The sequence below is a fragment of the Caretta caretta genome, chromosome 18, assembly GCF_965140235.1.
Source record: "Caretta caretta isolate rCarCar2 chromosome 18, rCarCar1.hap1, whole genome shotgun sequence".
NCBI classification, from domain to species: domain Eukaryota; kingdom Metazoa; phylum Chordata; order Testudines; family Cheloniidae; genus Caretta; species Caretta caretta.
The window spans coordinates 6,711,433-6,727,584 of record NC_134223.1 but is presented as its reverse complement, the minus strand read 5'-3'; the positions used below and the strand labels follow the sequence as shown (position 1 = coordinate 6,727,584).

General features: G+C 52.1%; 1 protein-coding gene across 3 annotated transcripts in view; it reads left to right on the top strand.

Annotated features, from left to right (window-relative positions):
• ATP13A2 (ATPase cation transporting 13A2) overlaps positions 1-14,132 on the top strand; it is a 72,695-nt gene extending 58,563 nt beyond the window's left edge. For all 3 annotated transcript variants that reach the window (XM_048824802.2, XM_048824804.2, XM_075121130.1), the window contains 13 exons: positions 1,541-1,654; positions 2,909-3,065; positions 3,612-3,732; positions 4,390-4,514; positions 4,941-5,101; positions 5,886-5,996; positions 6,878-6,957; positions 8,437-8,589; positions 9,376-9,472; positions 10,576-10,799; positions 11,206-11,357; positions 11,484-11,656; positions 12,547-14,132. In XM_048824802.2, coding sequence (XP_048680759.2) covers positions 1,541-1,654; positions 2,909-3,065; positions 3,612-3,732; positions 4,390-4,514; positions 4,941-5,101; positions 5,886-5,996; positions 6,878-6,957; positions 8,437-8,589; positions 9,376-9,472; positions 10,576-10,799; positions 11,206-11,357; positions 11,484-11,656; positions 12,547-12,717 — 1,839 coding nt within the window. In that variant the 3' untranslated portion in view covers positions 12,718-14,132. The remainder of the gene's footprint in view (positions 1-1,540; positions 1,655-2,908; positions 3,066-3,611; positions 3,733-4,389; positions 4,515-4,940; positions 5,102-5,885; positions 5,997-6,877; positions 6,958-8,436; positions 8,590-9,375; positions 9,473-10,575; positions 10,800-11,205; positions 11,358-11,483; positions 11,657-12,546) is intronic.
• The last annotated feature ends 2,020 nt before the right edge of the window (positions 14,133-16,152 follow it).

Genomic DNA, 16,152 nt, shown 5'->3' with positions numbered 1-16,152 from the left:
GGAAAGAGTCCAGCGGAGGGCAACAAAAATGATTAGGGGTCTGGAACACATGAGTTATGAGGAGAGGCTGAGGGAACTGGGGATGTTTAGTCTGCGGAAGAGAAGAATGAGGGGGATTTGATAGCTGCTTTCAACTACCTGAAAGGTGGTTCCAAAGAGGATGGTTCTAGACTGTTCTCAGTGGTGGAAGAGGACAGGACAAGGAGTAATGGTCTCAAGTTGCAGTGAGGGAGGTTTAGGTTGGATATTAGGAAAAACTTTTTCTCTAGGAGGATGGTGAAGCACTGGAATGCGTTACCTAGGGAGGTGGTGAAATCTCCTTCTTTTGAGGTTTTTAAAACCTTAAAGCTTGACAAAGCCCTGGCTGGGATGATTTAGTCGGGGATGGGTCCTGCTGTGAGCAGGGGTGGGACTAGACGACCTCCTGAGGTCCCTTTCCAGCCCTGAGACTCTGAGTCTATGAACATTGATCGTGGGAGTTGTAGTGTCTAGAATAGCTACAGAACCGATAACACCGATGAAAGTCTCGTGTCTCACCCAGCGACGTTACCAGGCTCTGTCACTGTTGAGCAAGGTGGTGCCCTCAGCTGGGAAAGTCGAGAAAAAGCCACTTAAATTGCAGCACTTTGTTTTTCCAACCACACATTTAGTCTACTCAAAGCCTCTCCAGCAGTGTATAAATAACAGTGCTGTGTAAGTACTTCAGGGAGGCCATAGCAAAGCCCTGAAGAGGATTGTTTGTCTGCACTGGGTCCAGTAACAACACACAGGCTGGTAGGTTAAAAAATGTAGTTATTTAGGCTACAGTTTAGGGAAAGATTCCAAAGATTCACGGGGCCCCATTCGTGAAAGAAGTCGGGGCCCCAAGTCCAACCCCTGGAGAAGTGGTCAGAGCACAATTCCTGGAAATGTTCAAAGAGAGGTTAGATGAGACACAGTCTGTCCCCACTTGCCTGCCTCATGGATCAGTTGTGACTGAAGGAATGAAACAGGCATTCCGCTGCAGGCAGGAGCTGTGGAGAGGCGACTCCTGCAGCTGGGGAGAGCTGGATTTTTTTTCTTTTTTAAACATCATATCAGTAGATCTAAAAGGTCAACATGTTTTGGAGTTACTCTCTTCCATCCAGCACTGTCCTGGCTCCTGTGTCTGTGCGTTAAAGCCATGGAAGCACCAGCTCCATCAGCAAAGCTAAGGGTATGTCTACACAGCATTCTGGAGCAAGCCTCCCAGACAGGGTCGACGGATTAAAGGGGCTTGTGCTAGTGTTTGAAGTCGCAACTTGGACTCTGAAGCCCACCCCCTAACCAAGGCTTCAAGTGCTAGCACGAGCCCCTCGACCCTGGCTGGGAGGCTCACTCCAAAATGCTGTGTAGACATATCCTAAGAGGCCGCATCTGAAACGCAAATCGCTGCCTTTGTTTAGCGAGCCCATTGGTTTTGTGTGGCTTGGTGCTGTGAGCTCAGCTGTTGGGTGGGGAATAGATGCTGGGCTTGCAGAGAAGGGGCATCTTCTAAAGTGCCTGACTTTGTTGGTTTCAGACCCTGGAGGAGTCCACGTGGGAGGAGGCCAAACTGTGCGCAGTCCAGCACTTTGGGACAAAGGTCCTAGCGGTGATGAGGCCGCCCCCTCTGGAAGAACAGCCCCACGGCATGGTAAGCCCCTGCTTAGCTGGTGTCCTGATTGCACAGGGATGGAAGTGCCATGGCTGGAGTGGGAGGGAGGGGATGTTTTGAACTGTACTTCAGAGGGGAGCAGCTTAGTTTCTCTTAACTACTAGGCTGGCACCTGCTGCTGGGGTGACATAGATTCCATGGCCACAGAGGACCATTGTGATCATCTGGTCTGAGCCCTGGCTAACACAGGCCGGAGAACTGCCCCAAAGCAATTCCCAGCACGTACCTCCTAGAAAACACGTCCACTTCTGATTCCAAAATAGCCAGTGATGGAGAATCCATCATGACCCTGGGTAAATTGTTTCAAGGGTTAACCCCCTCGCTGCTAAAAATCGACGCCCCACTTGCAGTCTGAAATTGTCTAGGCTCATGTCCAGGCCTTCCTCTGCCACACCAAGGAGCTCACGTAGAAGAGGCACCAGAGCTGAGCGTATTGTTTTGGTTCGGGGACCTCAGCAAAAAATCCCGGGGGGATCAGCTCACTTCGAACCATACTGAATTCTTTCAACGTTTCATCAAATTGAAAACTCCAAAACCCTTTTGTTTCAGATCAACCAAAACCTCTCAGGTCGATTCAGAATGAAATTTTTCCCTTTTTGTTTCAAGTGGACCAAAAGGTTACGGGGCAGGGACGGATAGCTCAGTGGTTTGAGCATTGGCCTGCTAAACCCAGGGTTGTGATTCAATCCTTGAGGGGGTCATTTAGAGATCTAGGGTAAAAATTGGGGATTGGTCCTGCTTTGAACAGGGGGTTGGACTAGATGACCTCCTGAGGTCCCTTCCAACCCTGATATTCTGTGAAAATAATTTTTTTTTTCAGGTTTTCCATTTTGATTTGGTCATTTTCAGGAGGGGTTGTTTTTTTTTTGCTTTTTTAAATTGGCCAAATGTGAGTTTGAAACACTGGTCCCAAATGAAAAGTTGAAATGAAACATTTTAACACTAAAAAATAATCATTTTTCAGTCGAAATTGTATAGCCAAATTCGACCTGAATTCGTGAATAGTTTCAGAGCTCACCAACATGCATTTTTGACACCCCCAAAAAACAAAATCTCCCATGGCTCCCATTCAGATGTGCCATTCCTACCACCCCGGGAGCAAGCAGTGCTTCTGGCGGGTGGGTATGTGCCACCTTGTGACTGGAACCCTGCCACCCACGGCTGATGTGCCATGTAATCTTAGTGTCGCTCGGCACTGTCAGGGCATGTCACTGGATTCCATTCCCTCCCCAGAAACACAAGGTATCCGCTGGGATTCTCCGTCGGTTCCCGTTCTCCTCTTCCCTGCAGAGGATGAGCGTCCTGGTGAAGCTGCCTGGCGACGCCCCTTCGGAGGCATACATGAAGGGGGCTCCAGAGATGGTGGCCAGTCTCTGTAAGGAAGAAACAGGTAAAGGGCAGGGACCCACATCTCACAGCTAGGGATGTCTGACCTGCCTGCTGGGCTTGCAGTCGGCAGTGGAAACCACCCGTTAGCATTTCCCTTTGCTCTCCAAAGACGACCTAGAGAGGAGGCAAATGGTTCAAATTTCATGAGCAGCAACAATAGTGACACCTCTGTTTATGGCAGCCTGATGTTGGAGGCCATTGTCTATAGCAGACCAAGCAAGGAGATCAGCTGTTAGGACTTGGAGGGCGGGAGGAGCAGGTACTCACTGAGCAAGGCTAAGAATCTCTGCCATCCAAATCTCTCTAGATCATGTACCTTGATTGCCAGCTATTTCAACTTCCTGGCCCCTTATCTTGGGAAGAAAAGGGAGGAGATCAAGCCACCCTGTGGGCAGTAGGTGAAATGAGTTGCCTCTTGAATTTCCAGTAGCCCTGAAAGTGCTGATATACACTAGATCAGCCATTGTTCCCAGACTCATTCTGCATGTGGTCCCTGGGACCTTGGACGTAGTCTGCATTTCTGAACTGATACAGCCCTTTTTTGCAGTCCCTCTGGATTTCTCCCAGTTGTTACGACACTACACTACAGATGGTTTCCGGGTCCTGGGGCTAGCCTACAAAACGCTAACTACCGTCAAAACCTTTGAAGAAGCTCAGCAGCTGACTAGGTGTGTGAGCCTGCATGAAGTTTTCCTTCCTTCTCACTTTCCTCTCCTCCTTTCGTTCCTTGTACGAGCCTTGGGGCACTTCAAGTTCCCTGAGTCAGCTAGAGCTGGGCAAAAGTTTTTGACCATAATTCTTTTCTGAGAAGAAAAAAGTTGCTTAGTGACACTGCACCGTTCCACAAATTTGTGTCTGTTTCACTGAGTTCTTTCAGCTGGGGTGGGGAGGAAAACCCATAAATAATAATCAAACAATGGATGTGTTTGGGGGTTTTTTTGTGTTGTTTTTTTTATCCAAGGCTTCATTTAGTTTAATTTTATTAAACTGATCAAAACTGTTGAAAAATGGTCAAATGTTTCATTCAACCCAAAATGATTTTTTTGTCTGTTTGGAATTGTCAGCAAACATAAAAATCACTTCTTGGGATCGCTCCAGGGTCAGCATTGAAACAAAACTCAGTTCCTGGAAGGTCTCTGTCCTGTGTAATAGGAGGTCAGGCTAGATGATCGCAATGGTCCCTTCTGATCTGAATCTATGAATATTGGGAGATTTAAACGGCTTTTAAAGGATCAGATACTAAAGTAACGGCCAGTCTAATTCACTCCTCTAATCTTGTTTTGGCATCCGACACTTATGCCAAGTGCCATCTTGTGTCCTGACAGGGATGCCGTAGAGAGTGGAATGACTCTCCTTGGCTTCCTCGTGATGAGAAACGTTCTCAAGGCGGAGACGGCCCCCGTGATCCACCTGCTGAGAAATGCAAACATCCGCACCATCATGGTGACAGGTAACCAGCAGAGCTGCTTCTGGGGTTGGGACAGGAGAGGCTGGATCTGTGGAAGAGATCACGGGTTTAAAGCTTATTGCAACTGCAAAGGAGTAAACAGCCTTTCTAATAAGTGTGGGGTCTAATGGTTAGAGCAGAGGACTGGGAGCCAGGAGTCCTTGGTTCTATTTTTGGCTCTGCCACTGACTCTCTGTCCTTGGGCAAGTTGCTCTGTTCCTTAGTTTAGTCATCTGTAAAATGGAGCTAGCAAAACAGACCCCTTCACAGTGGGAGGGGGACTTGGAGGCTCATGTGTCCACAGTCCCTTATTTATTAACAACCTTGGCAAGATCAGCAGTGTTAAGTCTGGTTCTGGTTGTGAAACCATGAGCTAATGCAGCACTGTTCTGAGAGGTGTGAACTCCCCCATTCCTCTCTCCTTGCCAGGGGACAACATGCTGACCGCGGTGAACGTGGCCAAGAGCTGCCGGATGGTGGAGCTGAAGGAGCGGGTGGTTTTCGTGAATGCCTCGCCACCCAGCCACGACAAACCCGCCACCCTCAAATTCATCCTCTCCGATGACCCCCAGGGGCAGGAGCAGCCACAGGTGAGTCTCAGCTGGGACTGTGGGAAAACCCAACAGCCTTCTGTGTGAATCCCTTCCCCCCATGCAATACTATGGGTTATGGAACAAACAGGGCCATGCAAGAGCCCTCTTCCGTCCCCTTCTCCCCCAGCTGGGCTTGTGAGGCATCCAGCTGGTTCAGTGGTCAGCAGAGAGCTGGATGCCACATGCCCCATAGCACCAGGACTCCAGGGCCCTGCAGTGGGGCTCAGTAACTTGCCCTCGTCCGTTCCTCTTCTTTATTATCTGCAGTGTCGTGTTGCCCCGAGGCCCCTGTCTGGAGCTGGGCCCCATTGTGCTGGGAGCTGTACACGTGTCCTATATCTTGCTCCTGCAGGCAGGCTGGTTCCCCACCCCCAAGAACATACTCATCCCCTAGTTGTAGCTGACCCCCTTACGCCGGAACAGGCAGGCCCAGGCCGGAGCACGGCAGGCGCAGCTGCTCCAAACTTCCGGCTGCTTTAGGCAGTGGGATCCGATCTACCCTGCACTTCCTCAGCCAGGGCAGGGCACGTCAAAGGAGCCACTGCTCGGGCTCAGCGAGCTGGGGACTGGGTCGTGGATCAGGGTGTGACCCTGATTTGGGGCCGACGGGGGTGGCTCAGCTCAATCAAAATCCAGCTCTTGTTTGGGTGTGGAGAGGGGTGATCTCCCTCGGCCATCTCTCCCCTGGCTGCTGATCACAGACGCTGGGGCTAGGTTAGACTGTGGAAAGAAGTGAAGTCCACGAAGAGCTGAGCGGCTGGTGGTGTGGTTTGCTCTGCAGGGCCTGTACCAGCAGGATGGCTGTTTCCTCGAGCAGCAGCCCTGCCACTTAGCACTGAATGGGAAATCCTTCGCTGTGGTTTGTGAACACTTCCCCCACCTGCTACCCAGGGTGAGTCCTTCCCTCTCCCGCCGTCTCATGGAAACAGCCTGCTGGTGGTGAAGCCTGCATTGCAGCTGCAGGGCAGTGGGGATGGCGAAGGTCTCCTGCCCACCGCCAGTCTGTGCTTGACGCTTCTCCTCCTTGTTTTCTGCCCGTGCCTGGCAGTAGCGGAGCAGAGGCGCACAAGCTGCAGCGTTCCCGGACTGCCATAAGTGTGTCTCCCTGCAGATCGTGTAAGGAGGCAGCCCCTGCCGTGTGGGATTTCAGGGCCCTGTTTCATTGCAGCTAGGAGCATGGGTGATGCATGAACTGCCGGCTGAGGGAGGCTAGCCCGTGGCCCCACCCCTTCCGCCCAAGACCCTGCACCCACCAGAGCCCCCCCAACCGCGGCCACCAGCCCTTGCACCCGGCTAACGCCCCCGAGCACCAGGAGGGCAGGGGGCACAGCCGCAGCCCAAGTCAGGAGCATGGGTGGGGCCACACCTGGCTGTTTTGGAAGGCACAGCCTTCCCCAGCCTAGGATACCACCACCCATGGCTAGGAACCTCTCCTACGGGTAGCTCCTTGGGTTCCTGTCATAACTGGTCATTTATGAGGCGTCTCCTGGACCAAACACTCCCGAGTCCCCATGGGAACCAGCAGTGGATACTGCATGGCCACATTGCTTGCTCCGACCTAACCACTGTGGAAACAATCCAGGGACCAGAGTCACAACAGCGAGGAGAATGGCCCTCAGCAGCCACGCCCATCGTCCCACAGCCACTCCCATCGTCCCATTGCCTTAAAGCAGTGGTCCATTAGTCTCTACTGAGTAGCCACACTGGTTGTAGCTCTGCTTACATGCTTCTGATGTCATGACTTACCTGACCATGAAGCCCTTTCCCTTTCAGATCCTGATTCAGGCCACGATTTTCGCTCGCATGTTGCCTGACCAGAAAACACAGCTGGTTTACAGTTTACAAGACCTCAAGTAAGTTGGGGGGAAGAGGAGGGTGACAGGACGGTTTAAGACCTAACACTTCCTTCCAAAGCGACGTCTTGTCAATGCAAAGTGGTACACTTCCTTTCTCATGGGCTATTGGCAACTGTGAAATCACCTTCTGACCGACCACACCATCGGATCCATTTCCATCTTTTCCCTCCCCCACCCAAAAACTGGGGGTTACCCTACTTTCATGCTGCAAAACCTGGATCCATCTTTTTCCCCAAATTCACAGGGGTTTGGCCCTTTTATAGAGAAGGGGGTCTGAGCTGTGATGTTCAAATCGGAGTTTTCCCCAAGATCTGAGCTTGTTGAGAGCCTGGCTTTTGATCCATACCCATCTCTGGTTTCTCTAGGCAGGTGGAAACAATGATTTTTCTAACTACAGATTGCGGGGGAGAGATAAGAAGTTCATGATTCAAGAAACCCTTAGGAAAGTCGTAGAGGACTCGGAACCAAAATGCTATGGTGCTTTGGCCGTTTTGGAAGTGGAGATCTTGGGGTTTTTTTTAGCCAGAGGGACATACATTTAGTTAATCTAAGTAATTGAGAAATTAGCGCATTTGTCCTTAAAGCTGAATTGGCTTCTCTTATTGACTTGAGTCTAAACAGTTTTAAGTAGAGTTATTGTGGGGGGATGGAAGATTTTTTTTAAATAAAATAAGCATTTCAACTTCTCTTTCAGGTTTGTTTTTAGTACCTACATAGGTCCAAAGAAATTTAAGAAGTGACTTGATCACAGTCCGCTAGTATGTATGTGGTGGTCGGCATTTCTGATGCTTTTTCATCTAGCAAAAAACGGTGCATAGCAAGAAATTCTCTGGCCTCGGTTATATAGGAGGTCAGCCTATATGATTCTTAAAGTCTCTTCTGGCCTTAATCTGTGGATTCTGTGAAATGCTGAGTGCCCTCCTCTTTTTCCAGAGTCAGTGCAGGCTGAAGTTGCTGCATGTGACAGGTGGAAGCGTGTGTTGCCCTTATTAATAGAGGCACTAGGTCCCTGCCCTGAGGAGGTTACAACCTAAACGTTATACCAAGTTGCAAATGTCTCCCCTCCTGTAAGGGGATTTGAGTTAATCTTTATGGAATGATTGTTATGGGGAGCAATGTTTCGTAATTAAATGGGGGCAGGGCAGAGAGTCGGACTCCTGGGTTCTACTCCTGACTCTGCCACTGATTCTGGGGCAACTTGGTCCCCCCCAGCTCTGTGACTCCATTTTCCTATCTCTAAAATGGGACCGATGATCATTCTAGCCCATCTCCCAGTGGGTTTGTGAAGCTCGGTGCTATGAAGAGCTTTGCACAGGCTTGGCGCCTTTATTGGAAGATCTCGATGTACCGTCAGTGCTTTTAACGCTACGTGCCCCATGCTTTCCGACCTGGATCCAGGACGCTCCGTTTCCTGGCAGGGAGGAGGTGGGAATCCTTCGGCTTATCCTGTTCGTGTGTGCGTGTCTCTTGCCGCAGCTATTGCGTGGGGATGTGCGGGGACGGCGCCAATGACTGCGGAGCGCTGAAGGCGGCCGACGTGGGGATCTCTCTCTCGGAGGCAGAGGCCTCCTTGGCTTCGCCGTTCACCTCCAGAATCGCCAACATCGAGTGTGTGCCCATGGTCATAAGGTGGGCTGCGTCCACCTGGAACCGCATGGCGGGGAGCGGGGGGGGGAATGGAATATGGGGGCGGGGTGGAGATGTGAACACGGCAAGGGGCTGGCAAATTGGCTGGAAGGGCGTGTAGTGGCTGCCAGTGTGCGGCCTGGAACGCGGAGATTAATTAATGTTAATTAACAATATTCTGAGAATCTCAGTGCTTGTATTTTAGTGACCTGACCATGGCCTCTGACTCCCCATTCCCAGATCATAGAATACCAGGGTTGGAAGAGACCTCAGGAGGTATCTAGTCCAACCCCCTGCTCAAGGTAGGATCAGCCCCAACTAAATCATCCCAGCCGGGGCTTTGTCAAGCCAGGCCTTAAAAGCCTCTAAGGATGGAGATTCCACCACCTCCCTAGGGAACCCACTCCAGTGCTTCACCACCCTCCTAGTGAAACAGTGTTTCCTGATATCTTCACCCCTTGCCCTCTCTCCTCTTCACCCTGCCGGGAGTGTCCGTGACCTGCGCGAGGTCCTAGCCACGAGGCTGGCTGCCGAGCTGTGTTCATGAGCAAAGGGAGTCTCCCCTACCCCTCACTCTGTCCTCTCCTCCTAGCCCCTGAGCTAGGGGCAATGTCACTTATAGGGCTTTTGAACTAGCCATGGAGGCAGCTGCTTGGCCCACAAACCTGGTCTTCCTCCCTGCTCCAAAATGAAGTCCTGTCGATTCATACCTCTCCTCCTGCACAGAACTGCCTGGCCCCCTCGTCTACGAATGGCGGGTCCGTCAAGTCTTTCTGATCTCTCTTTCAGGGAAGGCCGATGTTCTCTGGTCACCTCCTTTGGGGTTTTTAAGTACATGGCCCTGTACAGCCTGGTGCAATTCATCTCCGTGCTTCTACTCTACACAGTGAGTGTTTCGGGGACCATCATTTGTGGGTTGGAGGAGAAAGGGGGACTGGATGGTTCTGGGAAGCTGTAAGGAGACCCTGGAGCCTCCCACCTCTAAACCCCCTGGTTTGAATCCTGCAAGGGCCTCTTGCTTGCTGCTGTCTCTCAGCTGGCTGGCCAGGGCAAGTGAGGTGATGGAGCTGGCTGCTTTGGGAGTGTGGGCAGAGAGGCCAAGAGTCAAATGGGCCCTGGAGACTGAACTCTCCTGGTGCCCTGAGAGATGTGGCGTGTCCAGACAGGGCCAGAGCGAGGCGCGCTGGTTGACTGGAGGGGAGGTAGCATTGCTGTTCCGGGTATAACCAGAGGCCCCGGATCACTGAGGCTGTTAGTCAAGCTCCTTTCACCAGCATACTGCCAGAGCTGGGAGTCCCAAGGGAGGCAAAACACAGAGCTCCCGTGCTCGCCAGTGTCTCCGAGAGCCCCCCTCCAGTGAGAGGGGGTGGGCTTCAGAGGCGATCTCCTCCAGGCCTCGGCTGCAGCGTCGGGGCTCAGCAAAAGCAGGGGGTGGTTGAGATGAATGGGCAGAGGGAAGCATGTGCATCTGGGGGGGGGGCAGGGCTCAGAGGCTGGGGAGCATCCTGTGACGTAGGATAGTTTGTGGCTCTGTGGGGGTCCTCTTTGTAAACTGGTGTTTGTAACTTTGAAGGACAGAATGATAGAGACCATAATGCACCACTGCCCGCTGGAATTGGAACCGCCCAACCATGTGTCATAGCCCCCTTTACTGCCAAGAGCAAACTGGGATTCTCCTTTAGCTCATCTAGTCAGGGCCTGTGCTTTTCATAACTGAGCTCTCTTTCTCCAGCACACAGGCCAGTCTGAGCAGCTGGGCTCTGCAGCATAGCAGCCACCGTAGCGTCCTAGTCGGCCACTGATTTGTTGCAGTATTTTGAATTCGGGTCTTTCCTCACAAGATTCTGCTTTAGTGACTTTCTGTCACTGTTGGATTTGAACCAGTGACCTTGAGATGAGGCTCTGTACCCCACTGCCCAGTCCCCTGAGCCATCCCAGTCTGCTCCTGAGCGAATATTCCATTTTTCCTTCTTTCCTACCCACGCCCAGATTAACACCAACCTGAGTGACTTCCAGTTCCTCTTCTTTGACCTGGTCATCACTATGACCGTGGCTGTGCTGATGGGCAAGACCGGACCTGCCAAGGAGCTGGGCGCAAAGCGCCCCCAAGGGGCACTGATCAGCATTGTTGTCCTCGGCAGCCTCCTCCTCCAAACGGCTCTGCTGATCACGGTTCAAGTCATGAGTTACTTCATCACAGTCTCGCAGAGCTGGTAAGTGTCTGCCTGGGGCACAGCTAGTTCCTTGTCTGCAACTGGCTACAGCAGCTAAAAGGGGAGGCCCAAAAGCTCATTTTGGCCTCGTGAAAGGCACCGTGTTGGGAATCCCCCAGACTGAATCAGAGCTGGGGGCGCATCCTGTCTCCTCCCTGGCCAGCACCATCTGCATCAGGCACCAGAACAGCAACCCGCCCCCAGAGGAAGTTCCTTCCTAACCCCCGTCAGATGGCTCATGTCCTTTCTTGTCCACTAATCCTCAACTGGGAACCAAATGCGGCTTTCGGCAGTGACTCCCTCCAGGCCAAGCCAGCTGCACGTTGCAGGCAGGTCCCGCCGGATCGCGCCGCTCCCTGCGTTCAGAGGCTCGTGCCTGATCCCTGGCCCTCCCCTCCTCACCCAGGTACGTCCCGCTGAACAGCACGGTGAGTGCCCCCCAGAACCTGCCCAACTACGAGAACACCGTGGTATTCTGCATCTCGGCCTTCCAGTACCTGATCCTCGCCGTCACCATGTCCAAGGGGTACCCCTTCCGGCAGCCGCTGTACACTAACGGTAAGAGCCAAGCCGGCCTCCTCTCTGCAGGGGGTGGTTCCCGTGGTCACTTGGCTCCTGTAACCAGCCCTTTGGGGGCGGGAGCTGTGTGTCCTGGGTCCGTGATGTCTCCTCTTGCCCCCCCAGTGCCGTTCCTGCTTGTCCTCGTCGCTCTCTTCGGCCTGACAATTGGGATAACTCTTTACCCGCTGGGTTTCGTGAAAGCCATGCTGAAGCTGAAAGACGTAGGCGACATGAACTTCAAGCTGCTGCTGCTAGGCATGGCCACGCTCAACTTCTTCACAGCCTTCATGCTGGAGGTAGGAGGGTCGGGGAGAGCTGAATTCAGAGGGAGCACCCAGCTACGGGGGCAGGGTTCCTGCGGGATCCCCCTCTTATTAGTACCCCTCTCTAAGCCCCCCATGGGCTGATGTTCCCGATGGGCTGGGGAGTGCTGGGCACTGCTTCTTCTAGAGCAGAGGTCCCCAAAGTGTGGGGCACACCCCCCTGCGGGGGCTTGGAGGACCGTCTGGGGGGGCACGGCAGGGTCCAGGCTAGCCCCCACGGAGAGGGGGGGGAGCACCACCCAGCCTCTTCCCACCCCTAGCTCTGCTCCGGTTAGGCTCCCGACCGCGGCCACAGCCACACACAGCCCAGGTCCCAGCCTCAGCCAGAGCCCAAGGCCAGGAGTGGAGCCACACCTGGCCAGGGGCCTGACTGCTGGCCCCCACCACAGCCTGGCTGCAGCTCTGCTCCTGCCCCCAAACCCACTCCCAGCCTCACTCTCCTTACTCCTATCCGCATCTCTCCCTTCCCGTCCCCACCAGCCACGGCCCCGCTCCCAGCCCTGGCTTTGGGGGGAGGCGCGGTCAGGGTAAGGGTGGTGTGACCCTCAAAGGTTTGGGGACCACTGTTCTAGAGCCAATCAGTGCTACAGAGTGCATCAGCCAGAGGGTACCACTCTGGATTGGCATGAGTATGGGCTCCCTGCCTGGGCCCTTATGACGTGTGTCCCAGCACAATCCTGATCCAGGCCTATCCTCCCAGCCCAGATTCACCCCTTCTGCCAGGGACAGGTGGCCAGTGAGCCATTCCCTTCCACTGCAGTGCTGTGGGTGTGATGGGAAGGGAGCTCGACGCTGGTACGAGCTCCCCTCATTCCCTGCTGAGGCTGCCTTGACCCACGTCCCTCTCGTCCTCCCCTCTCCAGACCGCCCTGGATCACGGCATGCTCACCTGCCTGCGGCAGCTGCGCCAGAAGAGGGCCTCCAAGAAGCTGTTCAAGAGGCTGGAGCAGGAGCTCAGTCAGCAGCAGCCATCCTGGCCACCACTGAACGAGCCGCTCTTTGCCACCCCCAAAATGTCCATCTCCGGGAGCTAGCCCCAGCTCCTGGAGAGCCCTCGCTCCAGGGACAGCGTCCGTGAGTCCAGCAACAGCCTGGAAGAGCTTTCCGGCCTTCCCCGATACAGCTCCGTTTATTTACATTCGTCTGTCCGTCGCTGCCTTCCCCATGGGCTCTGGCTACTGCAGGGTTCTCAGCGCCCCGCCCCAATGAGAAACCTCCCGCTGATCGCCCCAAGGTGCTCGTCTCAGGGGAAGGATGTGGGAGGCAGAAGAAGGCCAGGGAGCCCATCGCCCCTGGGGTGCAAGTACTCCCTCGTTCTGGAAAGCAGGACAGGTGCGGTTACCTCAGGGAAGCCCTCAGCAGTACTAGCAGCTGCCCTCCGCGCAGGAAACTTCCAGATCTCTGGCGTGCGTGGGTCAAGCGCCAGTCAGGATTAGACGCGGGCAAGTGACTCGGGAAGAGGAGCCGTCAGGGACTGCTGCTATGTCTTAGTCACAGTGCCCCGTCGAATGGTTAGCTTCCCCGTATGGGGCCCCAGCTGATTCCTTCATCCCCCTTGGGACCCCACTCTTCCACTCGCTGTGGGTGGCTGGCTCAGATCCACAGCTGGGTGATTTGCCCTGGACTGGGCAGGGAGCAGTCCTCACAGATACGTTACACCTTGTCAGGAAGGGCTGCAGGGGGCAATGTTTGAAAAGGGGGAACCCCTTCCACCCCACACCGTTGTCCTTGGTGTTAAAAGCCACTAATAAAAGATGGCCGCTGTTGCCACAGTGCTGCCCTCGTCTTGCGGCTCTTCTCGCTGTGAACAAGCCGCCAGCATCCCTCTGCAGTCGAGGCAGTGACCTCCGAACGGCCACGCGGCGCAGACTCTGTTAGCTTGCCGGACCTGTTTGCAACCCAGCTGCTGTAGCAAAGGAGAGTGTTACCTGGCACGTGTGATGCTCAGCGCTCATTGAGAGACCAGGCATGACTAGCTGCTGGAACGTGACCAAGGATGGGATTAGAGATATTTAATTAAGAGCTGTATTTATTCTGCCCCCCCCTCGCCTGTTCATCAGAGCAGGTAGAATTGTAGCAGTCGGCCGTAGTGTCCATCCAAACCGATCCTTGCCTCCGCTCTTGGGGAGCGCATGGATTGCTGCCACTGTTCCAAAAAGCTGGGTCGTTTGCCACCACTGTAGCCGAGAAGCTGCGTGCCAGATTCCAGTTTGAAAGCCAGGTTTGTGCACTTCCACTGCTGATCGGTCCTCTGCTAGAACGTTACTGGTGACGCTTCGGCAAAGCAATGGAATTGAAATGGAAGATGTGTAAGATGTAAGCTTTATTTTTATTCGTCAAAGAGTATAGAGAGTGGGGAGGAGGTGGTGTGTAAATCATGTACAATCTCCAACTTTGCTGTGTTGCTTTTTTGAGTGTATCTAATAAATCAACATTATTTTCTTGAAAACTAGCTTGTGCCATTTAATTCTGAGGGGCTACATTCCCCAGTGCATCACAACTAGGTAATGGAGAACAGGTACGGAGATCGAACCGGGCTACCCGGAGACTAACACGTGTCTACCAAGAAATAGGAAAATGTATTTGTGATTGCATGGAAAAATTCCTTTCTTCAAATAACAAGTTAACAGTAATATTCAGTATTGTTCATGTTTTTTGACTGAGTGTTGTTGGTTGTGGTATTTTTGTTTTTATATCTGCTTCTTCTGTCACTTGCCTAGTCTGATGGCTTTACTGATACAAACCCATTTTAAAGCTGCCAAATGTAAGGTCACACATCTATGAACAAAGAATAATAGGTCACTGTGACATACCCAGGGTATAATCTGGACTGATGAACAGCTGTGTTCCCTCAGTTCTCCAAGCTAGGGTTCCTTTTACACTGCTTCACCATGAGAGCTACCACTCTGGATGTGCTCTCGCACAGCCTCCAGCATGTAAATCACTCCCAGTTATACTGCAGGGGTGCTACAGCCAGCCACCCTTGAATTACACTGCAGAGTAACACCTGCAAATTTCCAGTCCCAGACTTTCCCCCAGAAATGTGTCTTGTACTGCCCAGCCCTCTCCTGGACAACACAAGCTCATATAAAGTCCGTCATTTTATAACTAGAAAATGATGTGCACAAATCCTGTTATCTCAAATGGAGCTTCCCAAACACTTCAGTCCAAGCACTCTGGTCTAGATAAAGCAATAAAACTAGTTTAACTACTACAGAAATATGGATTTTAAGTGATTACAAGTAATGAGGCATAAAAGTCAGAACTGGTTACCAGAAAATAAAAGTAAATCGCAACTAAGGCCTAACTGAACAAGTTAGAGTGAATTCAAAGCCAAGGTGTCTCTCATCACACGTTTCATCAGTCTTACTGGCTGAATGTTTCCATCAGGGTCCCTCCCCCAGTCCAAAGCTGTTCCCTTTGTTCTTCAGGTGTCGTGGATGCTGTGGGAAGAGAGAAAGGAGGAACCATTAGGAGCATCTCCTCTCTCCGTTTTTAGCTCTTTCTGTTCTTGGAGAATCATCTCCAGCTGAGGTTCAGGAGACAGAAAGTCTATGTGGATGGGAACCCCCAGTTGTTTCTTTGTCAAGATGTAAATCTTCACCCACATCCTCTTTCCTGCCAAAGAGAGGCCACTTAACCGGGCGATGGTCCATTTGATTTTGTTGACACCTGGCTGAGGCGTTGGCTACATTTTTGTCTCTGGTGAGCTGGTTTGTGGCTTCTCCCCTCCAGACTTGGAACATGTCTAGTAATATCATACAGAGGAATCCTATAACTTGAAATCTGTGTGGCAACATTGCATGTAACCAGGATAATAATGATCACCAAATTATGAGCTTGCAAATGATATCGCACAAGTCATACTTTGTACAAAATTTATGTTCACCCCTTTTACAGGACTATGATGGGGTACAGACTGTCATAGTCACCCTTATGAATAAGGCCAGAATTCATAGAGTTAGATCATCTCATCTGACCTGTATTTCACAGTCAGTATTTCACCCAGTTATCCCTGTATTGAGCCCAATGACTTGTGTTTGAGTAAAGCATCTCTTCCATAAAGTCTTGATCTGAAGACATCAATTGATAAAGACTCAACCACTCCCCCAGTGGTTAATCACCCTCATTGTTAAAACATTAATGTCTAATTTGAATTTTATCTGGCTTTGGCTTCTGGCCATTGGTTCTTGTTTATGCTTTTCTCCAAATGACTGCATCCTGGAGAGAAATGTCTCTGAGAAGGATTTTGGGGTCTCGGTGGATAACCAATGTTACATGAGCGCCCAGTGCAATGCTGTAGCTAAGAGGGCAAATACGACCCTTGGATGTAGAAGCAGGGGAGTAACTGAGCAGGAATAGGGAGGTGGCATTACTTCTGTATGGAGCATCAGTTAACCTATCACTGGACAACCGTCCAGTTCTAGCATCCACTCTTCAGAAAGCATGTTGACAAATATTGGAAAAAG